This window comes from Diceros bicornis, chromosome 25 (assembly GCF_020826845.1).
Source record: "Diceros bicornis minor isolate mBicDic1 chromosome 25, mDicBic1.mat.cur, whole genome shotgun sequence".
NCBI classification, from domain to species: domain Eukaryota; kingdom Metazoa; phylum Chordata; class Mammalia; order Perissodactyla; family Rhinocerotidae; genus Diceros; species Diceros bicornis.
The window spans coordinates 31,673,204-31,685,754 of NC_080764.1; the positions used below are offsets into that span (position 1 = coordinate 31,673,204).

General features: G+C 37.2%; 1 protein-coding gene across 7 annotated transcripts in view; it reads left to right on the forward strand.

Annotated features, from left to right (window-relative positions):
- ATP2B1 (ATPase plasma membrane Ca2+ transporting 1) overlaps positions 1–12,551 on the forward strand; it is a 120,681-nt gene that overhangs the window by 90,613 nt on the left and 17,517 nt on the right. For all 7 annotated transcript variants that reach the window (XM_058568680.1, XM_058568682.1, XM_058568683.1 and 4 more), the window contains 6 exons: positions 3,317–3,496; positions 4,146–4,233; positions 4,604–4,710; positions 11,008–11,199; positions 11,419–11,632; positions 12,075–12,286. In XM_058568680.1, the coding sequence (XP_058424663.1) occupies positions 3,317–3,496; positions 4,146–4,233; positions 4,604–4,710; positions 11,008–11,199; positions 11,419–11,632; positions 12,075–12,286 (993 nt within the window). The remainder of the gene's footprint in view (positions 1–3,316; positions 3,497–4,145; positions 4,234–4,603; positions 4,711–11,007; positions 11,200–11,418; positions 11,633–12,074; positions 12,287–12,551) is intronic.

The window sequence follows — 12,551 nt, forward strand, 5'->3', positions numbered from 1 at the left end:
GAAAGTATTTAGCTGTTTCAAAGATGGAAAGGAGGCCACTGTGGCCGTAAGTGTGGACAAGACAGGGCAGATGAGATTATCTTTGGCCTTACTAGCAATAAGGGCTCTGAATGTTATTCTGAAATTCAGTGGGAAGTAATTAAAGAAATTCAGGCTAAGAAGTGACATGATTCATGTTGTTAAAATACATGTTACTGTATATACTGTAAATACATGTTACATGTTAAAATACATGTTAGGGTACTGTATAAGAAATGAGTTAGAAATAAAGAGTAGTAGAAGCAGAGAAGCCAGTAAGATTATTGCAGTGATCCCAGGCAAGAGATGGGTTGTGGCAGGGAGGATGGCAAGAAAGGGATGATTTCAAAATAAATGGAGATATCAATAAGAATGAATACGTTGGGTTTGGATATACTGTTCTTGACATTGTTGAGGCATCTGAAACATCCAAATATATGTCAAGTAGGCATTTGGACCTAGGAGCCTGAAAGTGGAGTAGGCTGGAGAATTTACCTATGAGCCTAGAGGAGATCTCCCAAGGAAAGTGTGTAGCTGGAGAAGAAGGCTTAGGACTGAGACACCTCCACAATTAGACACCTCCACAATTAGACATCTTATAGAGGAGGAGGAATCCGTCTCTACCTTGCGTAACTGGGAAGGTGATAGATGGTATTACCAGTGTAATAAGAGAATCAGAAGAAGCATATGTAGAGATCAAGATAAAGTCAGTGTTGGGTTTTGGCCTTTCATTCAAATGCCTATGAAACATCCGGGGGGGGTAATGTTGGCCAACCTTTTGTCAACGGAAGACCATTCAAAGTTTTATACAATGACTTATGGCTTAAATCTTATCTGAATATAATATTAAATCAGGATGTCTACAGCTTTTGTCCTTTGAAAAACATATTGTTGTGCTCTTGGCATTGAGGTTGATGGAGACTTTTATCTTTTTTTAAACATGCTAAGTGGCACTTAATTTTTTCAGTATCTCAAAATGAGATGGGTGCTTACAGACTACAGTGAGACTGTGATATGAAACAGCTTTCTCTGAGTGGGTGTTCTGGACTGTGCAGTTCTGCTGTAGAAAATCTTGGTTAATTAGATGTCTAGAACAAATCCAGCTTTATCACATATCCATAGGTACTCCAAGAAGATACTTGGCTTCTCTTCAGTTTCTTATCTGTAAAAGTGGAAGTTGTTTGTGAGTTTTAAGTCGAAGTATTTGGTGGTTACTGGGCAATTAATAAATGTTAGTTCGCCTTTCTTAAATATTATTTGCAACATAGTTTTAACCTGAGACCAATTTCTCCCTCTCTTTTCATTGTTCTCCTATTCCAAACGATCTCGGGATACCACCAATCATTGAGTGCTTAGATGGGCAAATTTGGGTTACATTTTATCTCAGCTGAGATACAGAATATATATTACAATTATATAGCCGACCAGTGTTTTCAAAATCAAATACTGATTTTTTTTTGGTTGTTCAATAGTCTGAGCACACACTGTCCTTTCACTCACCTCTTTGTCACTAGCACCTAGCATGATGCCTGCTATTCAGTAAATGTTAGTTTGAGTGAATGCATATGAGGTCCCCTCCAATGATTTGATAACTAAGAGTTGACACGGTGAAAGGAAGTACTTTTACAATGTAAATCTTAACATATAGATACATTCAGTAGTTCAACTAAGCTCCAGTTACATGCCAGGCACTTATTCGTTAAGTGAATGAAAGGCGTTGTATTAAGCATTGGTGATGCAAAGATGAAAAGATGAGGGTTCTACCTTTAAGAAGCTCATTGACTTACTGAAAACGCAGATAAACAAATTAATATGATGTAACGAGCTGTCACAGACGTGTGTATCATGTGAAGGCACAGTTCTGTCTAGGATGGCCCATGAACACTCCACCATGAACGCTCCCAGAGACATTACGTTTAAATTGTTTTTACAATAGAAGTCACAAACAGGCAGCCTGCAGGCCAGATTTAGCCTTCAGTCAAGTTATCTTTGGACGGTCTGTGTGTGTGTGTGTGTGTGTTTAAAACATTAAATATTGAGAAAATACACACAAATCTAGATTTCTGCTTTCTCATGAAATCGCAGGCTCTGTCAACACTGGGGCAAGTTCCACCACAGTAAAAATAGGCTGGAGCGAGGTAGCTCTTTCCTTAGGCATTCATCTCACGTTTGTCGCTTTGTGTTTTCCTTATTGATGTTACCTGCGTGGCTTGTAGGCATTTGCATCTGCAACCTCTGCTTTACTAGGATCAGTGTGGGTTTTGTGGTTAGAGAAGAGCAGGAAAGGATTTTCTAGGCTAAGGGAACCGTAGAAGCAGAGGCACAGAAGTAATATATAGGTTATCATCTATCAAGTTGTGAATAGTAGAGAAAAATTTTGGATAAATCTAGAAAACTATTTTGAGCCTCAAATGTGATACTCTGTTACATGAGAACTTTGTGGTTTATAGTATAATAGTTGAGGAATCATATTGTTAAGAAAGTGTATTAGAAAAAGAACTATCGTTAACTATATCGGATGTTTTAAAGAAGGAACAAACACGTAGACAGGAATACCAATTAAAAAGCTATTACAATAACTCAGGCAACAAGCAGTGGGGGCAGGGTGCAGGGAAGGTTTGAGATAGAACCCACAGGACTCATTGGCCCTTAAGGATGTGTAAGGTAAAGGAGATGGAAGAGGTCAGATGACCCTTAGGTCCTATTAGATAGGTAGGCTTAGAAAACATAGTCACACTTCTAGACACCCAAATTCTGTTGTCCACCTTTCTGGTAGAACTATGAGTCCAGCTCTCATAGTGATGTAGGGGGAAGGTGTAGATTTGAAAATTATTGGCACACGGATGATAGTTGAAAGTCCAAGAGTAGTTGAAGTAACCCTTAAAAGATAAAGAGTGAAAAAAAAAATGAGCCAACCCTAATCCTAAAGAACACCAGCATTTTACTCTGATGTGGTCTGAGCAGTAAAACCAGAAAGGTAGAAAGCCAGCCAGGAAAGAATTGCCTAATGGGTGCCAGGGGGAAAAGGCGCTTTAAAAAGCCTTTGCTAAATAAATAATCCAAACAAATTAAGTAGGGTAACAACTGAAAATGAGGCATGAGCTAGGACTGTGGCTGTGGAAGAGGAAAGAAGAGATTATTGGGAATAATTCAAGAAATATTGAATATCTTGAGATGAAATTAAACTTCTCATTATTTGTGAGACTATGAAGTAATGCATATTTGTTCAGTGGGATTTTTTTTCCACTGGAAATACTAGTTTTCTTTGATAAGATGAACTTTTTTCCATGTAAACCAGGTACCAGATGCAATAAAGAAGTGTCAGAGGGCTGGAATTACTGTGCGGATGGTCACTGGTGATAATATTAATACTGCTCGGGCTATTGCTACGAAATGTGGTATTTTACATCCTGGGGAAGATTTCCTGTGCCTAGAAGGTAAAGATTTCAACAGAAGAATAAGAAATGAAAAAGGAGAGGTAAGGGTTTTTTATTTTTTAAGTTGATATATTTTGAATATATTAGGAATTTCATTCAACAAATACAAATTGAATAACACTGTGTGTTAGGCATCACACCTGAGTAAACACAGCCCACACCTCAAGAAGCAAAACACTAGCATTTTAGGAAATAAAAAGAACAAGTGATAAAGAAATTTGCCCTAAAGGGAGTGAGCACTTCTTTTTTTCAGTCTAGGCCAATTTCAGAATTACAACATGTATAAGGGAGTAATGGGAGAACAGTTTGGAAAGGTTGGTACGGAGTGTATTTTAGGGGACCCCAAACTCTCTGAGCTTTTATGCTAAGTTTCCATTTCATAGCAGGGAGATTTTTAAAATTTGATCTTATAATGGTATATATAGCAGTGGTTCTCAAACTAGTGTTTGCATCAGAGTGACCTGGAAAGCTTTTTAAAACATTGATTGCTAGGCCCCACCCCAGAGTATTTGATAAGATAAGCCTAGGGCGTTGCTCAAGAGTTTGCTTCTTTTAACACGTTCCCAGGAATCGGTGATGCTGTGGGTCTGTTAGCCACACTTTGAGAATCACCGATATATATGCTAGATAACTAATTTGGAATTGTGAAACCAGGTTTGGGTACATTTTAACTTTGACAAAAATTTATAGATTGAGCAAGAGCGGATAGACAAGATTTGGCCAAAACTTCGAGTACTTGCAAGATCATCTCCTACTGACAAACATACACTGGTTAAAGGTGAGTAGATTTTACAGTTATTTCACAATTTTTTAATACAGAAATGTGTTCTGCTTCCTAAAATAGTAATAGATACTGAATATTAGATTGAATCATGGATATCATCTTTTCCAATAAAGTCTAAATACATTTCCTTTTGATACCTCAAGTAAATTGTGTTATCTTCAGTGATTAAAACAGGATATTGCTGTAATGTAACTTTAGTTCTTGGAGTTGGTCTTTGCCCAACATCTCAGCAGTTTCCATTTCTCTCTGTTTGTTTAGTTATTTATTTTTAACCTTGAGTCTGGATAGTCAAGGATATTCTGCAGAATCACTTTATTAATTAAAGGAAATGTTTTTACAGCACAAATATTTACTTTTATTTCAGGTATAATTGACAGCACTGTCTCAGAACACCGCCAGGTTGTAGCTGTAACTGGTGATGGTACAAATGATGGCCCAGCACTCAAGAAGGCTGATGTTGGGTTTGCAATGGTAGGAACTTAGCTATTCAAGTATTCAGATATTTACTGGTTTGGTTTTTTGTCTGTTTGGTTTGTTTATTACTGAATTGCTACTGATTTTAAACACTGTACCTCAAGATTAGTTTGAGGGCTAATATATAAGCCTAAATTGGTTTATAAATCTAATTATAAACCAAATACTACCTTTATTTGATGCAGTGAAATCTGGCTGGAAGATGACCTCTTTTGAACAATTATAATAAGATCATACATTTACCTTGTACTCTGTAAAAGATATAAATGTCTGTTATCTCCTCTGCACCTTACAACAGTTCTCTTAAGTAGGAGACAGGCTTAGAACAGTTCCGTGTATTTAAATTATAGTATAATTGAGAATCTTCCAAACTGAAAATGTCTCTTAAGAGTAACTGGATGACATTATTTCATATATAATGGACATAATCTTTTTTGATTGAAAAAAATCTGTTCCTTCCAAGTCCTCAATTTAGATATGATTATTTAAAGTGCTAGAAAATTTCAGCATTTCATTATTATATTCTCATAACAGTTGCCATAGTACTGATGAAATACTGTCAAATGGATATCATGAAATACATATGCTACGTAAATGCTTAAGATTGACATTAGGTTGTATCTTTGAATCAATTTCTTCTAGTTTTTCAGTGTTGGAATGAATCTTTGTACCTTCAGTGCCATAGAAAATTTAAGTACTTTATTTAATTTTATTTCATTTTTGGAAAATACAGATCAAAATACATAATCATAATTCCCAAATCCAAAAATCTGAAAACTGAAATTTCTTTCCTGAATTTGCAACAGACTCATTTGATTGCAAAACTTATTCTGAACTGATGTGAGGATGGTATTTGTCCCACTTAATATGAACATTCATAGCCATTGTAGAGATATTAATGTGTTTTCATGGGGTGCTAACCCCCTCTGGGAGAATTTGTGATAGAAGGTATATGCCTCATTATCTTTCTAAAATATGAGAGACTTTGAATTCTGAAATATAGTCTGGCCTCAAAGGTTTCAGATAAGAGAATATTTATGTGTACCAATGTTTATTTGCATAATTTGTCCTCCTGATATTTTGCTGCTAAAATAGGGGTTTAGCAGAACCACCACTGTGGTGGCAGCCTTTCAACAGGAGTGAGGGAGATGGAAAAAGGACATTATATGGATAAAGTGCTCTTATGGTAGCTGTGAACCCAAGGATCCCCACCCTGCATTCTCCCAGAGTTACTACGGTTGGCAGCACGTTGGTCTGAACTTCTCAAGACTTGTGAAGAGTAGCTGCAGGGATAAGGAATATTTAAGCTGTTCCTTTGGCTGTAGGCAAATAGGATCATTCACTTCAGGAACGTAGGATCCCTCACTACTGCTCTTGAACATTTAGCAGGATTCTTACTGCTACTCTCATCTGGACAACTGGCCAGGAAGGTGTTTGTGTACAGTGCATTTTAAAATAAAAAAAATTCTTCCCAAAACTTAGGTGTTTAAGGCAAATACTAAGGGCTTTAAGTAAATACAGGTTAATAAGAGTAATACAGATAAAAACACACACAGTGGCTGCTTTGTTTGATTTTTAAGCCCTGAAGGTGGTAGGCTTGTTGTACCACTTTTTTTTTTTTAAAGGTAGCACGTCAAAAAATCTAAATGTATTTTAAAAATATAGAGAAAGAATAAGTGCTTAGTGGCTTGGACTTGAAAGCGCTCCTCCTCAAGCTTGAGTTTACTTTGGTTGTACATTTGTTCCGTTCTTCAATTTCATATTTTAAAACTGAAAGACAAAATTGTTTGTCTTTGGCTTTTATTAGATGCCCACAAGAAATTGCTATTGATTAGTCCTTTCTAAACTGTTCTCTTATTTTTCAGGGCAGAAATAGCATTTTAGAACACTTATTTATCTATCTATACACTCTGTCTCGGTTGGTCTCTGTATATATAGATCCTGTCTATACACACAGTTTATTTAGCAAATTCAACATTAAAATAAAATTTACAGCAATAAAATAAGATTTTCAGAAGGACTCTAATGTGATTGCATTATTAGCTTGTAAGGAGGTCTGACATTTTCCCCTATTTAATAGCCATTCCCCATAGAATTCCTTTAGATAGCAAGCCTCCATGGTACATTTAAAATATGATTAGATTTTTGTGTTACATTATTCTTACCAAAATTTGGTTAGCCACATGTACAGATATTTCTATCATCAAAGAATGAATGCCATGATATATTTCTATAACCAAATACATCTATGACAGTCAAATCTTCCCTAAGGTAATTAAAATACTGTCTTTTTAAACTTTGGGTTAATAAGGGATTCATTTGTTTGTTCTCCAAACATTAAGAAGCTGTTTTCAGTGTCTTCTGGTCCAGAAACATTAGAGTGAGTGGTTGCTGCCTCCTAAAGGTTTAGCACACAAGGAAATAAATAATCAAAGCACAGGGGCAGTCAGTGAAGGGCTAAACACGGAAGTTCTTGCCTCTGCCTGTAGAGACTGGGAAGGGTTTTCTGAAAGAGGTGCCATTTGAGCTGAGGGAGGGAGAGGAGCATATGGAAAAGGACAGCCAAGGGCCCCTCGTGAGTTCCAGTGGTTTAACATTAACAAGAAGAGGGTGTGGTGTTGGTGGGTAATGGGGTGTGAAGCGGGGAGTGTTGGGGGTGGGGGGGAGCACCTGAAAAGGGCCTTGAATACCAAGATAAGGAATTTGTTCTTTCATCCTGTAGAGCAGCACTTCTCCAGCACGCTTCTGATGGAGGAAAATTAGTCTGGAGACACACTGCATGTTATCATGCAGCTTGGAGAAGCTCGTAAACAAGCTGTTTCACTTTTTTTGAGGATTTTGAACAAGGGAGTGATGAGATTTGCATTTGTAAAAGACAGGGAATGATTAGAGAGGGAAACCTGTTGGGCTTAGATGTGTTAAATATGTTGCACATTAAAAGTAAAATATTCAGATTACAAGCTAGAGAGTAAAATTTTAAATTAAGATTGTTCCTTCATTGAATATTTTGAGAAAAGCTTGATTCGAACTTTATTTTTGAGTTTATCAAAACAATATGTGCATAGCATTTAAGAAGGCAAATAGTTCTATAAGACTTAATACCTAACTAAGTCCCTTAGCTTATGTCATTTCTTCCAGCTCATTTTTTGACTAAAGGACACCAACTACTTTAGCTGTTTGTTGTTTTCCTTAGTTGTCTGTCTCCATATATGTAAATGGTGTGATTATAATGTGCTTTTTGATTTTTTTAAATATAAAACATGGTTGACTTTTTATTAAGGAAAGTAAGGATTTAGCACTTTCACAGGCACGCGTATACATTCGTGCACACTACCTAGCCTGTCTTTCTTCCAGCAGAGTTATGTCATAATTTTGAATAGATTACAGTATACAGCCCTTATTTTGATTGTAAATGCTGTTCCAAGCTGAGCCAAGTGGTCGTCTATACTTACTTTTACTTCCTTGGAAAAGATTTTGTATTCCATTTAAATTGTCTTTTTCATTCCCTTTCTTAATTTTTTTAAATTTTGGTAGTTTTTTTTTGCTTAGTTTTTCTATGTACTTAACACTAATTTATCATCAAATTCTCCTTTCAGTATGTCAGAAACATCTGGCACTTGTACCAATTTCACTTTTTTTAGAAATACCTCTGTCACATCTTCTAACGTGCTTTAATCTGAATTGGCCGTTTGCTGGGCCTGCTACACAACCTGTCTTGTTTTTCTCCATACCTGAGGATTTCCTTTACCTCTCTCCTGTGTTGGATCTTATGTTTCCTGAGTTTGATGTCATCATCTTTTTTGGGTTATTCCCTCCTATAGCAGAGCCATCTCCTCCAGTAGCTTCCCGAGAAAATGGGTTCATGCGAGTTAAACTTTTTCATAACTTTTATGACTGAAATCTCCAGGCTCTCCTCCCTCTTGATTCTGAATCTGATTTAGTATAAAAATCTAGGTTGAAAATCATTCTCACTCAGAATTTTGAATTGGTTCCTCCATGGTTGTCACATACCATTTTGAATTTTGAACCTCCTATTTTTTTTCCCCTTTCTGGAGATAGATGTCTTTCCTTTGTTTTCGGTCATCTGAAATGTCATGATTATTTGTCTTAGAGCAACTTTTTACTATGGAAACTCATTTTCTTCAGTTTTGTGACATTTTCTTAAACTAGTTGTATTTCCTCTCCACTGTTTCTTCTTGGTGGAATACTGCCCCTGATTTTGGACTTGGACTTAACTCATCTCATCTCTTTTGCCCCGTTTACCATACCTTTCTCATCTTGCTTTATTTGCAGGGATATTTTCTCAACTTGTTTTTCATTTCTGTTGTCGTGTATTTAACTTCTAAGAGTTGTTTTTGGATCTCTGAGTCTTCCTTCATGTTTTAACATCCTCTTCTTATTTCATTGATGCACCTTCTACTTTTCTAAGGATTTGATTTTTTTAAATAAGCTCTTGTCTGTTTGCAGAGTCTTTGTGTCCCCATTTGCCTTTTGGTTTAGTCTGTCTTTCAGGTTAGTGCTTTCGTCAGATGTCAAGTGATTCTTGGTTGTCTCTGCATGGTGACCAGCGGAAAGCTGGAAAGTTGAAAAGCCTTGGGCCTGCAGGTGGGATTTGTCAACGAGAAGCTTCTCGGTAAAGTGATCTGGCTTGTCCATTTCACTTCCTTAGGGAAACTTTAATTGCAGTATTTTTAGATCTTTTCTCTTGAAATGATCAGATTTCCCAGAAAAGAATCTTCAAATCTGCTGCCTAGAGGGCAATCCTAAATACTGGTATTCTGGGAAACAAGTAGAGAAAGAAGGGTGGTGGTCTCAACATTCATTAAACAGAGTTACTGTTAACCCCTGTTTTTTCAGTGTAGCACCTCTGCACTCACCATTGCTTGGTACCCTTGAGTCTAGACATTCTCTATCATACCCTCTGTAGTAAATCAGCGGACAGTCTTCTGCCAGGTCCAAGGAGGTGGCAAATTGCCTGGACTTGGGAAGGGGCTCTGAGGATCTAGCTGTCTTTTCTCTTGATTTTATTATTAACATAACACACATACAGAAAAGTGCCTAAGTCATAAGTACACAACTGAATGGATTATCACAAGTGAACAAACCTGTGCTATGCAGGGCAAGAAATAGAATATTACCTATACCCCCAGAAGCCCCAGTCATACTCCACTCTTATTACTGCCCTGTCTCTCTGCTAAGATAACCAGTATTCTGAAGATTATTTTTATATATTGTGCATTATTTTGAGTCCAGCTTCCTTTATTCATCATTATGCTTATGAGATTCATCTCTGTTGTTTTTTATAGCTGTAGTTCACTCATTTTTATTAATCTATAATTTATTAATCCATCCCACCCTATTGTTGATGAATGTTGTTATTCTTAGTTTGGACCTTCTGAGTACTTCTTCAGTAGATTTTCAAGAAATCCTCCTGTTTTTATTCCCACCTGCATCCCTATTTCCAGGGCTACCCGGTGCTGCGGCGTCCTGAGCCTTACATAGGAGAGTTCTGTAGTGCAGAAACAGGCAATTTCCCTGCTTTCCCTACCTCTGGCTTAGGAGTCAGCTTTCTACAGTCTGCTAAGTTACTTACCATTTGCTTGTCTGCTTTCCAGCCTTAAGGTTTTCTTGCAGTATTTCCTTTTCCACTAACTTTGTGAGTTTTTATTTTTTAATATATCTTTTTGTGTGACTTATGGAAGGAACTGGGATAATGTCTTTGTCCATTACTCTGTTTTTAACCTAATTTAAACTTTATTTTCAATGCCTCCTTCTTTATGTTTTTTTGTTTTTTGTCTTTTTGAGGAAGATCAGCCCTGAGCTAACATCCATGTCAATCCTCCTCTTTTTGCTGAGGAAGACCGGCCCTGACATCTATTGCCAATCCTCCTCCTTTTTTTTCCCTTTTTCTCCCCAAAGCCCCAGTAGATAGCTGTATGTCACAGTTGCACATCCTTCTTAGTTGCTCTACGTGGGACGCCATCTCAGCATGGCCAGACAGGCGGTGCGTCGGTACGCACCTGGGATCCGAACCTGGGCGGCCAGTAGCGGGGCACGGACACTTAACCGCTAAGCCACGGGGCCAGCCCCCCTCCTTGTTTATGTTTGATTTCTGCTAAGATAGAATGTTTTTCTGAGAGATGGTATCTTACCATAACTATATTACCTTCTTTTACAGTAAATTTGTCAATAATTATTAAGTATAATAATAAATATTAGTTGTACTTGAGCCTTTCAGATATTTAAAAGTTACATTTTAAACATCAGTCTAATTCACAGAATTTTTTTTGATAGGGTATCGCTGGAACTGACGTCGCTAAAGAGGCGTCTGATATTATTCTCACAGATGACAACTTTACAAGCATTGTTAAAGCAGTTATGTGGGGACGAAATGTGTACGACAGCATCTCCAAATTCCTTCAGTTCCAGCTGACTGTGAACGTGGTGGCTGTGATCGTGGCCTTCACGGGCGCCTGCATCACTCAAGTAGGTGGACAGTTTGTTTATTTTAAAGCAAAAACCTGTATAACTTGCCTTTTTAAAGTACATAAATATTTAAATAAGCTGAAGCTTAATATTTTAGGTTAACTCATATAAAATGTAATCCTGTTCTGTTCTGTAAGTTTTTAAATACAAAAGACTTCCTGAAAATTGCTGAGTCCCTGAATAGTTGTGAATATCTATTAGGAAACCTGTCTTTTCTAGGATTCACCACTTAAGGCTGTGCAGATGCTATGGGTAAACCTCATAATGGATACGCTCGCTTCCCTGGCTCTGGCAACTGAACCCCCGACGGAGTCTCTCCTGCTGCGGAAACCCTATGGTAGAAATAAGCCTCTCATCTCGCGCACAATGATGAAGAATATTTTGGGTCATGCATTCTATCAACTTGTAGTAGTCTTTACCCTCTTGTTTGCTGGTAAGAATTCAACACCTAGTAAAGCTTCACTTGTTTCTGTTCCAAGCTAATATCCCAGATGTTTTAATATTACAAATTTTTCAAGAACATAAGTTGTTCTCTTTCTGATTTCCTGTTTTGTCTTCAGTTTTTCCTCTTTATCAGTGATGCTGTTAGTAAATGCTGTAGGATAGGTGGTGGGGGAGGTACAAAGAGTCCCGATCTCTTGTCTTGGTTCTGCCACTACTTAGATATGTGATCTTGAGCATGTCACCGTAGTTCAGTTTCCTCATCTGTGAAGAACATAGTTGGACTAGATAATCCCAGGTCCCTCCCAGCTCTGTCTTTGCTGTCATTTGAGATCAAATAAAGGAGGGACTAGGTTTTATTATCGCATACTTCCTTGAAAATGTTCAAATATTTTGTATGATAATTACAAAATAGTAATTTTGCATTCTTTCAGGAGAAAAGTTTTTCGATATTGATAGCGGAAGAAATGCTCCTTTGCACGCTCCTCCTTCAGAACATTATACTATTGTTTTTAATACCTTTGTACTGATGCAACTTTTCAACGAAATAAATGCCCGGAAAATTCATGGTGAAAGAAATGTATTTGAAGGAATCTTTAATAATGCCATCTTCTGCACAATTGTTTTAGGCACTTTTGTGGTACAGGTGGGTAATTATAAAAGATAGTTTCAAATCTGATTATTATGTGGGAAATATTAGGGAAACAGTTGGCTGGTTCCAGAAATTACTTGACTGCAATGTGTGGAGTTTCTGTGTATTGCTTTGATGACATCAAAAAAGAGTTTTAACTATCATAACTCAAGTGAAAATTGACCCTAGCCTGCAATTCCACATGTGAGTAGTATGTGAGGCTCATACACTACCTTCATTGCACTGATTCTATGGTTGTGATGCTTCAACCCCTACTGTG